The sequence below is a fragment of the Chaetodon trifascialis genome, chromosome 11 (genome assembly GCF_039877785.1).
Source record: "Chaetodon trifascialis isolate fChaTrf1 chromosome 11, fChaTrf1.hap1, whole genome shotgun sequence".
Lineage (NCBI taxonomy): Eukaryota > Metazoa > Chordata > Actinopteri > Chaetodontiformes > Chaetodontidae > Chaetodon > Chaetodon trifascialis.
In genome coordinates this window covers 26,206,503-26,220,534 of record NC_092066.1, presented here as the reverse complement: position 1 = coordinate 26,220,534, position 14,032 = coordinate 26,206,503, and the positions used below count along the sequence as shown (strand labels likewise).

The following is a 14,032-nucleotide window of genomic DNA, read 5'->3' as shown; positions in this document are numbered from 1 at the left end:
TATTAATTTTACAGTAACATAATGGCAACCCTGCTGCCAGTTGTTTACTGTTTTTTACAGGAAAAGTGATAAAAAACCAGTTCAGACTGTATTTTTCATTTACAGTACAAAACCGTAAATTTCAGTGTTAAGTCTTCATGTGAAATGCGCTATTACCCTAAATCACAACACAGTATCCCATCTTCCTCATTAAAATTGTGTTAAACCAAATGAAATTCTGGTTTCAGGTGTAGACACTGGCAAAAACTTCACTCGAAGTGATGACACTGAACCAACATAAAATACAATAGGCATTTTTAAAAGGTAAACTATACACAGTATATGTTAAATTACCCAATTGCACAGTCCTAACCTCAGTACGTTAACATGTTCCCAGTGGCAATGTTAGCATGCAGATGTTCAGAGAAAGCTGAATGTGTTAACCATCTTAGTTAAATGTGCTGGTATGCTAAAACTTGCTAACTGACATAAAGTCTTTCATTTTACAGGTATTCATCAAACCAAAGCATTAGGCAAATTATGACCTGGTCAGGGTGCTAGAGGAAAAGTCAGAGGATCACCATTGTTATTCACCATCTGTGATACAGTTAAGACATCTCACTCTAAAGAGAAAAGGCAGCCTTATGATGGCATGGCAGCAAAAGGAATCACAAGACAAATGTCGGGTACTCCTGAAGTTTGAATATCAACGAATGTTCACATGTGTTTAGGAGTTGTAGGAAAAAAATGAAAATTTGAGACATCTTTATGTCATGAGTTTTTATTGATAAAAATTATTTTCCATTAATGACATGATGGATTCACACAAAACATTTTTCTATCTGTAATCTGACAGCAGTTTCGAATGATACACTTTAAATCATTGCAGCTGTTTCACAATAGCCACACTGAGAGAAGATAGAAAATTAAGTCTTTTATAACATTGATATAAAAGCTAAAAAGTCACATTGTGCTGGTCTCTTATGAATACCCACCAGTGATCTCCATTTAGTTAAACTAACGACTGCAGACATTACTGACAAAGTAAGCTATAGTGATAGAATGAGACAATCTTTGACTACTGCATGTTGATACTGTAGCTTGTGTTAATGTATATAGTCATTAATTCATTTTGAGTTATTTCTAACATAACAGCTCTGTCCTACACAAGTCTTGAGGACAATGTATAATGCACTGTGGTGATAGGTAGTTCAGTTGTCATGACTAATATGAGTTGGCCAAAGCCATGACCACAGCAATGCAGATGTGTCAGAGGGGTTCTGAGTAATTTTTGCAGAAAAGCTCCATTGACCCAAAATGAATGGAAGCCCAACATAGAGGAAAAAAATGACACATTTTCATTTGCATGCATTAGCATGGACATGGCCTGTATCATCAGCCAATACTGGGTAAGGCTGTCCTTCACAACATAGAACATTGCACATTCCAAAGTTACCATCATGATTATGTTTAAAAATCAACTTGCATAGAAGTAGCAGTTGCACAACTAATTAGTTACCACTGAAAGTATGATAACTTTGTCACAAAATGACAAAATGAGGCATCAATAAAAGCATTTACATTAACAATCTGAGAAGCTGTCTGCAGCACAATTCACAACACAATGATATGCACAGAAAGAAGCTTCAAGAAGTTGATAAAGGCTTTCATGTTCCAACAAGGATATAACAATAAAATAAACAAGCAAATTATTTTTAAAGGATGAAGGAATTATTATTATTATTTTGCTAAATATCCCTGCATGCACGTTAGGTCTCCATCCACCTCGGTTGGGCAAGGTGTGCTTTTCAATTGTAGTATAGCACACGTGATCCCATAATATGCAGGTGCCTAAGTAGTCTCTCTTTTTGTTTTTACTTCAATGCACTAATGCTAATAAAATGTATATTGCTGTTGATTGAAATTCACATTTATTGAATTTTTCTACAATGACAAAAACATACCTCTACTTTTAGAATATTTGAAGTTCTGTTTTGAGTATATTTTGTATATGACAAACAGACTGCCTTGGCACACATCAGTACACTCTAAGAAAATAAGTATGCCAGAGAAAATGGGATACATCATATATTACAGACAAAATGAGGAGATGGGGGCTCACAATTTATGTCCCATTGTTCAGAGTTGTGACAATTTCATTAGATCACTAGTCCCTTGGTCCCTGTCTTAGCTGGCATAGATTAAAATTCCTAGGCTACCTCTATTTGTGCTAAGCCTGTGTCAGATCGAGAGGAAAATGTATATTTTATGTTCTATAAGTACATTTTATGCCTGCACAATCTATGACCCCATGTACACTTAGTCACTTCAAGTGTCTTGGGTGGATCTGAAAACTATTTGTTTTCAAAAAAGTAAACACATCCAAGAGACGGTCAAGATGGACTGTTAAAGCCACCTCTGGAGGAGGTTCAGATGCCACTCATTGTCTGCGTACTGGTGATCGGGCAGCACTCCCCTCCTTGGCACTGCCCCTCGTCTGTATTGGTGAGGCGTGATTAGAGCCATGAAGACAATAAAACTTTATTCTCACATGCAGTTCATAAATAGGCCTATATTTCATTCATATGTAAATGAAAGTGTCTTACATATCATCAGGCTGTTATCTGGATGTGACACACTTGAAATGACAAATGTAATTGGGGCCTATGTCTCAATGTTGTCAAAGCATAAAAATCACTTTTAAAGTTATTTTATTCAAGATAAAACCAGGTTGTCTATGTTGCAGGAAGCATAAGCAGATAAGTCTTTACTTATAAAGTTGATGTCAATAGGGCTAATATAAGCTAATATAAGCAAAGAGGTATGTGGAAAGCAGTGGGATTAAGAAGGTTTGGGAAAGGAGGGAAGGATAAGCAAAGGGGTAAGACGGCTATGAAGATGAAGCAGCATTTATTTGAAGGAAGCGCGGACCTGACGGCCCTTCAGAGGCTGAGGAGGCCGGTAGTTGTCCACCATGTTGCATGGAGCTTCTCCTTCTCCACTGAACATAAGGCTGCGGAACATGGCCATCTGATGAGGAAGTAGAGACAGGGAGAAAGAAAAACATCATTAATGCCTGATTTCCATGAACTGAGTGACATTGTATGGGAAATGCGAAATATCACATGTCCAACATGTACTGTATAACTCCATCATCACCTGTATAAGCTCAGCAGGATTACCGAATGACATAGATGGGAGGTGTTTAAGGTAAATTCCAAATCACTGCATCTATTGCAATGATCAATATGAACAACAAGATGGATCTGCCTAATCAGACTAAAAGGTTCTCACAAACACTGCAGGGAAAGCTGAGAAAAGTTCAACTACTTCTGGTGTAATGTGAGTGGAGATGCACTTGTTTTAAATGAACAATGTGTAAGAATTGGCCACCTGTCGGGACTGAAGGAGGCCAGTTTGATGTCAGAGCAAACAGTCGTGAGGTGATACACATTGGTTCTGACCAGGACTCTGACTCTGACTGAATTTTGTTAAGTCTTTAGAAAGAAATTAAAGTAAGTTAAAGTTTAGAACAGTAGAACTTCAGAAGCAGACCACTATAGAACACTACAACAGAAGAAGGAACCCAAGGATCACTCTTGACTCTCTTGGCTCCATCATCTTGTCTTTCTTTTAACCCTCTGTTTGTGAAAGGCTGGCTGACAGGTCCTGTTGAGCACACAGTTCAGCATGGCCCTGTCTGGCATCCTGAACATTTCTTCATCGTACAACAAGTAAAGTAGAACTGAAGACACTCTAAACAAGGCACACCCAACCAACTTGGGGTGTGTGAAGATGTTATCTGCTTGATGCAAGACATGGAGGGAGGGAGAGAGTGACATGGAGGCCAGCCCACTCCAGCCGGGGAACCGTATGGGAACACGCTTGAGAGAGCCCAAGCATGCTCCAGTGAGGCGAGGTGAGGAGAATCAACGCTGCACCTCTCTGCCTTTTCAAAGCAATTTTACTTCAACTCAACAAACCATCAGGTGAACTTTGCCTTTCCTGTGGTGGGGGGTTGATGCTACAGATTAATAAGAGTACTGAACATAGTTCTAATATCCAAAGATATTATATAGAAATTATATCAGTGAACAAATAATTACAAGTGGCTCTCCCTAATAATTGTGATTAATGGCATATTAAGGATTGATAAAGGAATATCTTTCCTCCCAAATTTAGCAAAAACATTCGCTACATCATGGCCTTTGTACATGCAGCAAGTATTTAAGTCAGTTTTTATTTACCCCAAAATCACAAATTACAATTCGCCTCAAGGTGCTTAGTTATTTTACAACATCCTAGATATGTACATTAGCATGAGACACAATGCAGCAATATCTAGCAAGGTTTTGAGCAGGCTGTGGGGATTGAGGAGACCCTGTCTGATCACCACACAGCGAAGCATGGACAGTCAGAGCCAACCAACCAACAGCCACTGTCAGATTCTCTGTGTCTCCTCTGGAGTTCAGTGTAGCTTTTGGACAGTCACGAGCAGAGAAGAGAAGAGTTGCTGTGTGGGTACCTATGTTGTGGCTGGGCCAGCAGCTCTCCTATGAGAGGCTCTCCCACTGAGACTGTGGGTCTTTGAGGAAAGGCCAGTTCATAGTTGCAGTATTGCTGTTTATCGTGGTTAAGATAATGTTACTGTTCATCAGTCAGCCACCATATACACCATACAGCATATCAGAAGGGCCATGTGTAGGGAGGGGCTGAAGAATTCAGCTGAACTGATGTTTCCTATCCAAACACACAAGCATGATACTGGACGTGTATCATCTGTATTACCATAATAGGCTCTGGCAGAAAGAATGTGTGATTATGTGTACAGCGCAAAAAAAACAAAACAAAAACAACTAGATTTCAACATACAACTTACCAGTTATCCAACACTTGCCATCAAATCATAGGTAAATATTTTCTGTGGCAATAGAATCATTTTTCAAATGCAAATGGGACATAGAGTATGTGTCACATAGGAACAGTGGTGGACAGTAACAAAGTAAATTTACTTGAGTACTGTACTTAAGTACAGTTTTTGAGTATCTGTACTTTACTTGAGTATTATTTTGGGGGGATACTTTTACTTTCACTCCACTACATTTGAAGGACAAATATTGTACTTTTTACTCCACTACATTTCTATTGATGCTCTCGTTACTCGCTACTTTTGCGCTTCTGAGAAACGTTAACGTTTTGTGCTTCTGAGAAACGAAACTTAATATTGGTGGTGTGGATGCATGTGGAGGAAAATGAATGAAGAAATGGAGGAAGAAACTGCTAGATAAAATCCCCCCAGGCACCTGTGGCCTTATCTCAAGCCTATGTTTGAGATTGTTGACACCAAAACGGATTCGTTTCAGTTCAAATGTTTGTTGAGCTTACCACGAACAAATTATATCACGGCCTACAAAAACTCGTCATCCAACCTGAAAAAGCCTGTCGCAGTATGTGAGTAGAACTAGCTAGCTTAATGTTAAATTCCAGATGAACATTTCAAACATAATTGTCTGCGCTTGTAGTATCATAGTTTCTATTTTTAAACGGTTTAAAAATATGACGCTCGCAGTGCAGTTGAATGATTAAGTTGACTTTCTGTTCTTTTCTTTTATACACTTCATATCTAAGAGTCCAAGGTGGCATGCGTGCATTCGTGCATGCGTGCGCGCGTTAGTGAGGTGGGGCTGTCTTTGATGTGGATTATTCAGATAATTTTTGGGAGTTTAATTTTAATTTGAGAGAATGTTCACATCTGTTATTTCATTAGAGGCAAAGCTGTTCATTTAAAAATAGTAATCTAAAAAAAAGGATACACTGAATGTTACAATAAATGTCTGTGCTGTGAGGCTTCTTGCCTTTATTTATTTTTGAGCAATAAACATGTCTGTAGCAGAATCGCATCAGTGTGTTGTATAATGACAATAATGCTAATTTCTTTTTCTGTATTTCCTGATATATATTTTTAATACTTTTACTTAAGTCATTTTTTAAGCAAATACTTAGTATAGTATATAATAGTAATATTTTGACTAAGCTACTTTTACTTGTATTGGAGTAATATTTGACAAGGAGTATCTGTACTTTTACTCAAGTAGTGAGGTTGTGTACTCTGTCCGCCTCTGCATAGGAACTAGAATGACAAAATATTCCCATTAGCTCTTGTATCCTCAGTCGATCAAATCAAAGTGCACTTTGATTTGCATAAGAGAAAACTGTCCAGCAGTATTTGCATGACTACTGTGCAGTACCTGGGACTGAAGGCAACGGTGATCACCTGGATCATGTTAAATAATTACCTTCCAGCAAAAATGAGATATTTCATGCAATCAGCTGCTTCACTTGCTTCGTCACCTCACAACCTCCTGCTCTGGTGATTATCTCCCATGAGCACATGGTGATGCAAAACACAGCCCTCTTGACACACACAACAGTGTGTGTGTTAATGTGTGTATGTGCAACAACTAAAGCAGCAGCGTAGCTAAAGAACAACTGCTCTAGCAGTCATTTAGCCTTTAGCTAGCTGGTGAGCTTGAATTTAATTTCCCTTAGGAGGCTCACTCAGCAATGCTCAAGTACAAAGCTATACTTCGGTGTATCAGTGCATTCATTTCTGCAGAAAGTCAAGTTTTCTCTATACAATCATATGTTGTAATTGTACATCTAGGCTTTGTTTAACGAGGGAAAACTGGGTGTTAAGACTTTCGAGGAAAGAGCCTCTCTATGTGGGTTCTATGTCACATGAACGTACAGTGAGTCAGTGATAATTATGTAATGAGATAGAGTGCAAACTGCCCACTGGAGATACCAGCTGTCAGTGTAATCTCAGTGACACACAAGGTACTCAAGGCAAGACCCACCCTGCTCTAAAGCACGATACGGCTTCTGCACTCTTGGCCTTGACAGTGCATGAGGCCATTTGAAATGCAGCAAAAAGGGACTTATGAGGAATTAAATTAGGAGAGCTGTTGAAGTTGATATGTACAGCCATAATGAAGTTTAGCATATGAACTGAAGTTGCTGTCTGCAAGTTATTAAACAAAACAGAAATAGTCAGCTCTCTTAATTTTGCAATTGTTGATGGGCTGTTTCTTGTTTCTCTCCGACTCTTGACACTGATGCTTAACGTTTCATGCCTTTTAATTTCTCATTTTAAGATGAACACCTTCACTTTCCACTGGAGAATTCATTCTCACCAAACTACACGATTAGAAAGCTGTACTGAGGCAGCATGTCCAACCCACAAACTAGCAATTGGACTGCCAAGAAAAATGTCTGCATTTCAGAGTGCCACAAATACACACGGAGTGCATGTTTATGCACATAGACACATGCACTGTATGCTTACACTGAAACACCCATATGACCTTCCTTGCTATATTTGAAATTGATCTAGTGTGTAATCCAGCTGCGGCTTCAGTTCACTTGTTTCTCTCTCAAACTAAAGCTCAATACTTTATTCAGTTTTACAGTACAGACCAACCTTCTGACCTCAAAACAGTGATTGATAAAACAAATGTCACAGTGGCCTCAAGTAGTCCAAAAGTTTCTTTTTCTTATTTTTTCTTAAACAGTTAAAATTTACTGTTCTAATAGAATTAGTTAAGAATTAAGAGTTAAGTTTTTTCATGAGAAACACACACACACACACACACACACACACACACACACACGCACACACGCACACACACACACACGCACGCGCGCACACACGCGCACACACACACACACGCACACACACACACACGCACACACACACACGCGCACGCGCGCACACACGCGCACGCGCACACACACACACACACACACACACACACAGATAGAGAGAGAGAGAGAGAGAGAGAGAGAGAGAGAGAGAGAGAGAGAGAGAGAGAGAGAGTGTCACGTTTGCATCATTTCTGGGGACATTACATAGACTTATATTCATTTCTTGAAAACCTACCCAACTGTAACCATAAGCACATCTTGCCTAACCCTTACCCTTTACCCAAACTTAACCTAACCCTAAGCTTACCCTAGCCTGGCTTTTTGGCCCCACAATATGACTGTGTAAACAGAAGCTGCTTCAATAAGGTTTACCCTTAATTGGCTCTTCTTTACCAGATATAATCAATCTGTCTAGCTGTCAACAGGCCATAGCACTTTAAAGTAGCTCTAATAAAAAGTGCCTACTTTTGATCCAGGGGTTTTAGCCGACTGTAGACCAACAGAACATCCAACCTCTACTTTCTCTCTAAAATCCTTGAGAGAGTAGTTGCCAATAGTTGCCAGTAGTGTGACTTTCTAAACAATAATAGTTTATTTGAGGACTTCCAGTCAGGATTTAGAGTGCATCATAGCACAGAAACAGCACTGATCAAAGTTACAAATGACTTTCTAATTAGTGCTGCATTTGATACAACTGACCATCACATCCTATGACAGAGCCTGGAACAATTAAATGGCATGACAGGAACTGCACTGGTTAAGTCCTACTTATCAGATTGATTCCAGTTTGTATGCTAATATCAATGTTAAGTTAGTCACAGAGTTCCACAAAGTTCTGTGCTTGGACCGATTCTAGCCACCCTATATATGCTTCTTTTAGGCAATATTGTCAGGAAACATAAGCTTTCAATTTAATAATGATTTTTTGATTTTCTGTGCAGGAGCTTTGTCTGAGGTTTTTGTGTATTTTCTCTTACTCATTTTGATTTTATGTAGGTAAAAGGACAAAGTATATGTGAAGAAAGTTAAGTACTTGTGCAGGGCTGACACTGATTGGCTCCTTCAGGACAATCCAGGTGACACTCTCCAACAGGGGGGGCGTGGTCAGAGAGCCATCATAGGTCCAATAATCCAGAGAATTAGGAAGAAGAGTCTTTGCATCAAAGTTAGCAAAGGTGGTCTGCTTTCCCTGTAAACATGGAAGAGAGGGAGCGCAGGAAGAAAGAATAAAGGAAAGCAATTGTTATTCATTTTTAACTGAGTTGTTTTCCCAGTGTATACATTTTTTTGCAGAGACAGAATGAAGACATACAAAAAAAGCTCACAAAGCTGTATTTTGTGAATTCTGGGACAGCTGTCTTTACCTTGTTCTTAATGGCACCCAAAGCATCCAGAACTTTCTGAATCTTGGGGTTGGCAGCACCAATCTGGAGTAGAACACAGATACACACAATATAATTCCCAGTACTTTATTTGATCAAATATAGCATTTGGCTCGTCATTTGGATTTTCTCTTAATTTAACATAGTTCCATGTAGAGCATGAATGAACACTTAAAGCACTTTCCCATCCATACTCTGTATTGCAGTCACGAACTGATGGATTGTCAGTGATGAATCACTGATGACTCACCTTGAGAAAGACTCCAACCACAGCAAGTCCATCAGGCTGACTGGCCGCCTCGCCAAAACTGGGGTACTTAGTGTTCCAGTGCACCAGGTGAAGCTAACAAGTAAAAGAGGCAAAGTTTTTCTTTGAAGGCATACTGTAAGCTAGGCAGTGTCTTATCCAAACGTTAACATAATGACACAGTGATCTAGACAGACTGTCAAATGCAATTGTTTTCAAGTCTGTATTGTATTCAGCAAGTCTTTGTGTGCAATTATGAAACATCCAAAAATGTTTGGGTGGGGGAGAGAACAGAGGGGATGTGCGTCTCTGATAATGAGGGCTTTATCTTACTGATTTCCCGCTGATCAGTCCTTACATCACCTCATGGCTGGGCAACAGTCAGAATAACACACATACTGAGGTTACCAGTCCAAGTCCCTTCATTATCTGCTATTTTTCAATTTTTTAATAATTTTTATGCATTTTCCGCAATCCACTGATTAATTGGCTACTGTCATTTTATGAGTAGCTGCACCCCTGTCTCACAGTCCGCTTCCTAAATCAGTGTAATTTTGAAAATACTGTATATGAAAAATTATAAGAAACATTCTAAACAGATTTGTTACTTTTTTTTTTTTTTTTACCTAAGCTTCTTGGCAAAGACAGGACGATACCACCATTAACACCACAAATCCTACTTTTTTTGTTCCACAACAATTATTGAGGATCTGTATGTAGTAGTTGTAAGGATCTCTTAATCTGTATTCAGGTAACTCTAGTAGTTTCAGTACCTCACATGGGAACTTGATGCCGTTGACAGTGTGCTCAGAGCCTCTGTCATCACTGGCTCCCCAGTGGAAATGAAACTGCTTCAAACGGTACGTTCCAGAAATTGGACCTCCAGTCAGGGCTGGTTCAAACAAAACAACAGAATCATTAGATGTGCAATCAGGAGATTCAGCATCAACAATTAAGTACATCTATACTAGTCACTAATCTGCACGTTATCACACAGATAGTATAACATGTTGAGGCTTGCATATGGTTGTACATATACATATGTTCTTATCACTTATTTTTATTCCAGTTTAATGTCATTTTTGTTTATATTCTATTTCAAATGTACATTCTCCTTTTTTTTTATCCAACTGTGTAACTTTTGTTGCAGTGGTAATCAGCATGGTTTCACTAGATCTCTTAGAGATCCAAATTCAAATAGTATAGAAGTGCTTTATTTCAAGCACAGAACACAGAGAAGCATGTTCTGTGAAACTTTACTTTCAAGTGATTGTCTGTGGAAAAATCGGAAAAACCACCACTGACATCTTTTTAAAGGGGTAATAGAATCATAATCAAATGTAACACATACTGGTCAGTTGTTAGTAAAGCTTATGGTTAGTACTATTCATCTTGTGAAAACAATTGGAGGAGTATGGACAAATGATGTCATCCTGAGCGTGGAGCTCTGTCAATTTGACAGTGCAATGTTAAATTACTGAAGTATCCCTTTGTTTGGCTTATCACTTTAACATAGTTTTAGCCTCTCTATCTTGTTGCACCTCTCTTGGTCTGGCCTGTCATGATGGTTATTCTTGGAAAATAGCTGCTCATATTTTATTTTTTGTTTTTCAGTTCATTTCTAGAAAACACAGCTGTTACAGCTGCTTGAAATGATAAGGAATGGGGCAATATTTGGGGCCCATAACACACTCGGAGAGTGCACATTTTATTTAATCCTTCCTTGTGTCTTATAAATAACATTTTTCATATGCAATATATTCAGTTCATATTGATATGTTTTTTATCACTTGCACTGCTGGATGAATGTTGAATAAACAGAGTCAGTGCAGCAGGGTGAGGTGATGCTGATATCCTGTTGACCTCCAGATTATGACTAGGCTTGTCAGGGTTAACTGACATCATCAGACACTCTAATCTGCTACAGTACATACAGCAGGGATGGAGGCATAGACAAAATGTCCAGATAAAGTCATATCATACTATGTTATGTTTATTATATTATTATTTTATCTTATGTTAACTATTTCATGGTCAAATATACATTTTTGGTGTATAGTTTGTGTGGCTGTACAGAAATAAAGCTGTACATGTGCACACGTAAAGGAAAAAATGTCTTATTTGTGGCTCTATGTCTAACACTTGGAGCTGAGCGATGCTTACTGGAGCTGTCAGTATCGTCGACAAAGTCCACCTGGAAAGAGTGTCCATTGTTGAGAATGCCCATGGAGTTGGAGGGATCATACTTGAGTTTCAGAGCCTTCAGAGATGAGTCATATTGGGCCTCTTTAGGGACAATGTTGATGGGAGACTGTCTGGGCCCATTAGCGACAGGAAAATTATCTCCCCATTTGTCAGGTCCTATAAATAATAAATACTCATTAAAAAAATAAACAAGTAACACATTTAGTGTTTTGTCCTCTTCTGTTGTGTTCTGTGTGTACAGCACTTCCACATCAACCCCTTTAAAGCAATTCCACTAGCTTTAAAATAGCAATGCAACAGTGCAAAAGACTCACTGTAAGTAAAAGTACGTGAGAATTTTCAGATTAAGACTTCGCTTAAAATATCAAAAGTTTAAAAAAGTCAGTATTCAGAATGGCCTCTTTCTTAATTATTATTGTATTATTTCTACTGCAGTAGTATTGAAGCTATGTTTACAAAAATGAAGATTCAAAATGAAATAGAAGTAGGCATAGTCAAGTAAAGTACATGTACCTCACAATTGTATTTAAGTAAGGAATATCATAAATGTACCTTAAATCTAACCACTAGCAAGGAAAATAATTCTATTTTCTAGCCTTACTAATGTTACCTTATAGAGGCTATGTTCCGGTCCGTCACGTGATACATTAAATAACTGTAATTTGTAATTCATTAATAGTAAAGTAAAAATTATATGTATGTATGAATCACATGAAATTATTAATGCATTAATGTGCAGCATTTTAGTATTGTAGCCAGTTCAGCTGCTGTCAGTTCTGTGGGGATGTTTAAACTCTAGCAACAGTTCACAGTGTAAAGGTTTGTCAAATGTTTTTCGTGTACCCTTCATCCTATCAACTAACTACCTGGGCTGCAGCCAGCAGACTCTGAAAATGTGCAAATGTTTCCCTAGTAAACGCAAGGGAGCAAGTTTAAAACTGAAGTGTTCTTCATTAGGCTACTGTGCTAATGTAATTATTCCATATTGACGTTGTTCTTGAGGAATGGTATACTGGTGACTGCAATATAACGTCTGCACCAATGCAAAACTGAGTTGACAGAGGGGCAGCATGCTCTTAACCTGTTACATAGAAACCTGGACATCAAACATGACTGGAGCCTGTGAGATCCTCACCGTTGGTTGGTCCGTATCCCCATCCGTGAGACATGGCTGCTCCTACTGTATGCTAGTCTCTGATATTACACAAATAATGAATAATCCAAAGTCAGTCTGCAGGTCGAAGAGCGGCAGAGGACGCGAACGATGGTGATCTAATGAGAGACACCCGCTGAAACGCCGCTGCTGGGCTTTATATAGGCTCTCAGTCCTCTCACCGGTAGGTTTGGCTTGCAGGCTCCTCCACGGGCCGGTCAACGAGGAGAGCGGTGCAGCCTCTCATGGAGCTCTCCACCTCCTCTCCTCTCGTCTGCCTCCTGCCCTCCACTCCTCCTTTTCTCCGAATTTTCAGAGATTGTTGCAGAAATTCGGTTGGGATTTTTGTCCCTGAGTCTGTCCTCCTGTAGCAGAGATGGGTTAGTGCCTGATGCGCGCACACCATCCACACACACACACCGCAACACCCCGCGCTGCCCTCAGCGGAATAACGGGATCAGTACAGGTTCGATGCCTGGAGCAGCACTGGGAGGATTTTTAACGCAATATCCTGAAATCGACATTTTCTTTTGAGCTCTTGCCAGCCTTCATTGATCCTGATTATTCGGTTCCTGGAGGACGGCTCTATGAAGGGTGCATGCGGCTTAGTATGTGAATGCCTGTGGGTCTGTGCAGGGCCGGACAGAGCCGTTTTGGGGTCCGAAGAAGAACCCTGAAACTAACCTCCCAACCCCAACTCTCAGTGTACAAACTGTTTTACTGACTACTATTCATCTTTACCCTGTAAAAAAGAGTTACAGATTATACATGTATGGAATTAGCAGGACTCACTGTTTCTGATACATACATACATACCTTGAAATCTCATATTGATGATGCTCCAAGCTGTTCATAGAAATCAAAATAAGACCTTTTCATTAGTAGACAGTGATGCAGTCAACTGTATCCATGGTAACAGAACAGGAACTGTCACTGGGTCACAGTACATGTAACAACTTTGGGATAGAAAATGTGAAGCATTTGTGACAGAAATAAGAAAAAGAAGAGAAAAAAAAAATCCAAATCTACATTGTATTTTAAATTTACTCTATCTATTATTTGACAGTACAAAGACAAAGAATACCCAATCAGCATGTTTTTTTTGTCACTGAACAAAATCCCAGACAATCTACTTGATCCATTCATATAGACATGGTTGCCTCTTGAAAATCAATTTCATAGAATTTAGAATTATAAAATAGTTTTTTTTTTTTCTTTAATGGTATTTCAAAAACAGTTTCATATACCAAATGATGGCATTTCTTAGCCCATCTTATCAAACAAGAGACCAATATGGCATGCTTTTCTTAAAGACATTAGCGCTCCCAGATTCCAAAATTGGAGTTGTTGAGGCTCTAAAAC

The 14,032-nt window shown here is 39.0% G+C and overlaps 1 protein-coding gene across 1 annotated transcript; it reads right to left on the bottom strand.

The window, feature by feature from the left end:
- Positions 1-934: 934 nt before the first annotated feature.
- Positions 935-13,332, bottom strand: cahz (carbonic anhydrase). The gene is made up of 7 exons (XM_070974657.1): positions 12,653-13,332; positions 11,476-11,673; positions 10,086-10,204; positions 9,316-9,408; positions 9,048-9,110; positions 8,717-8,872; positions 935-3,009 (listed from the first exon to the last, which is right to left on the bottom strand). Exons 1-7 carry the CDS (start codon positions 12,684-12,686, stop codon positions 2,890-2,892), a joined length of 783 nt encoding a protein of 260 aa, XP_070830758.1. The 5' UTR covers positions 12,687-13,332; the 3' UTR covers positions 935-2,889.
- Positions 13,333-14,032: the final 700 nt, after the last annotated feature.

What these genes read in the sequence shown, in the direction of transcription:
- cahz (XM_070974657.1), bottom strand. Translation starts at nt 12,686, where the DNA reads ATGTCTCACGGATGGGGATACGGACCAACCAACG. An exon ending in GGGATACGGACCAACCAACG is followed by an intron (nt 11,674 to 12,652) that starts GTGAGGATCTCA and finishes TATTATTTATAG; the next exon opens with GACCTGACAAATGGGGAGAT. An exon ending in TGGGTGCCATTAAGAACAAG is followed by an intron (nt 8,873 to 9,047) that starts GTAAAGACAGCT and finishes CCATGTTTACAG; the next exon opens with GGAAAGCAGACCACCTTTGC.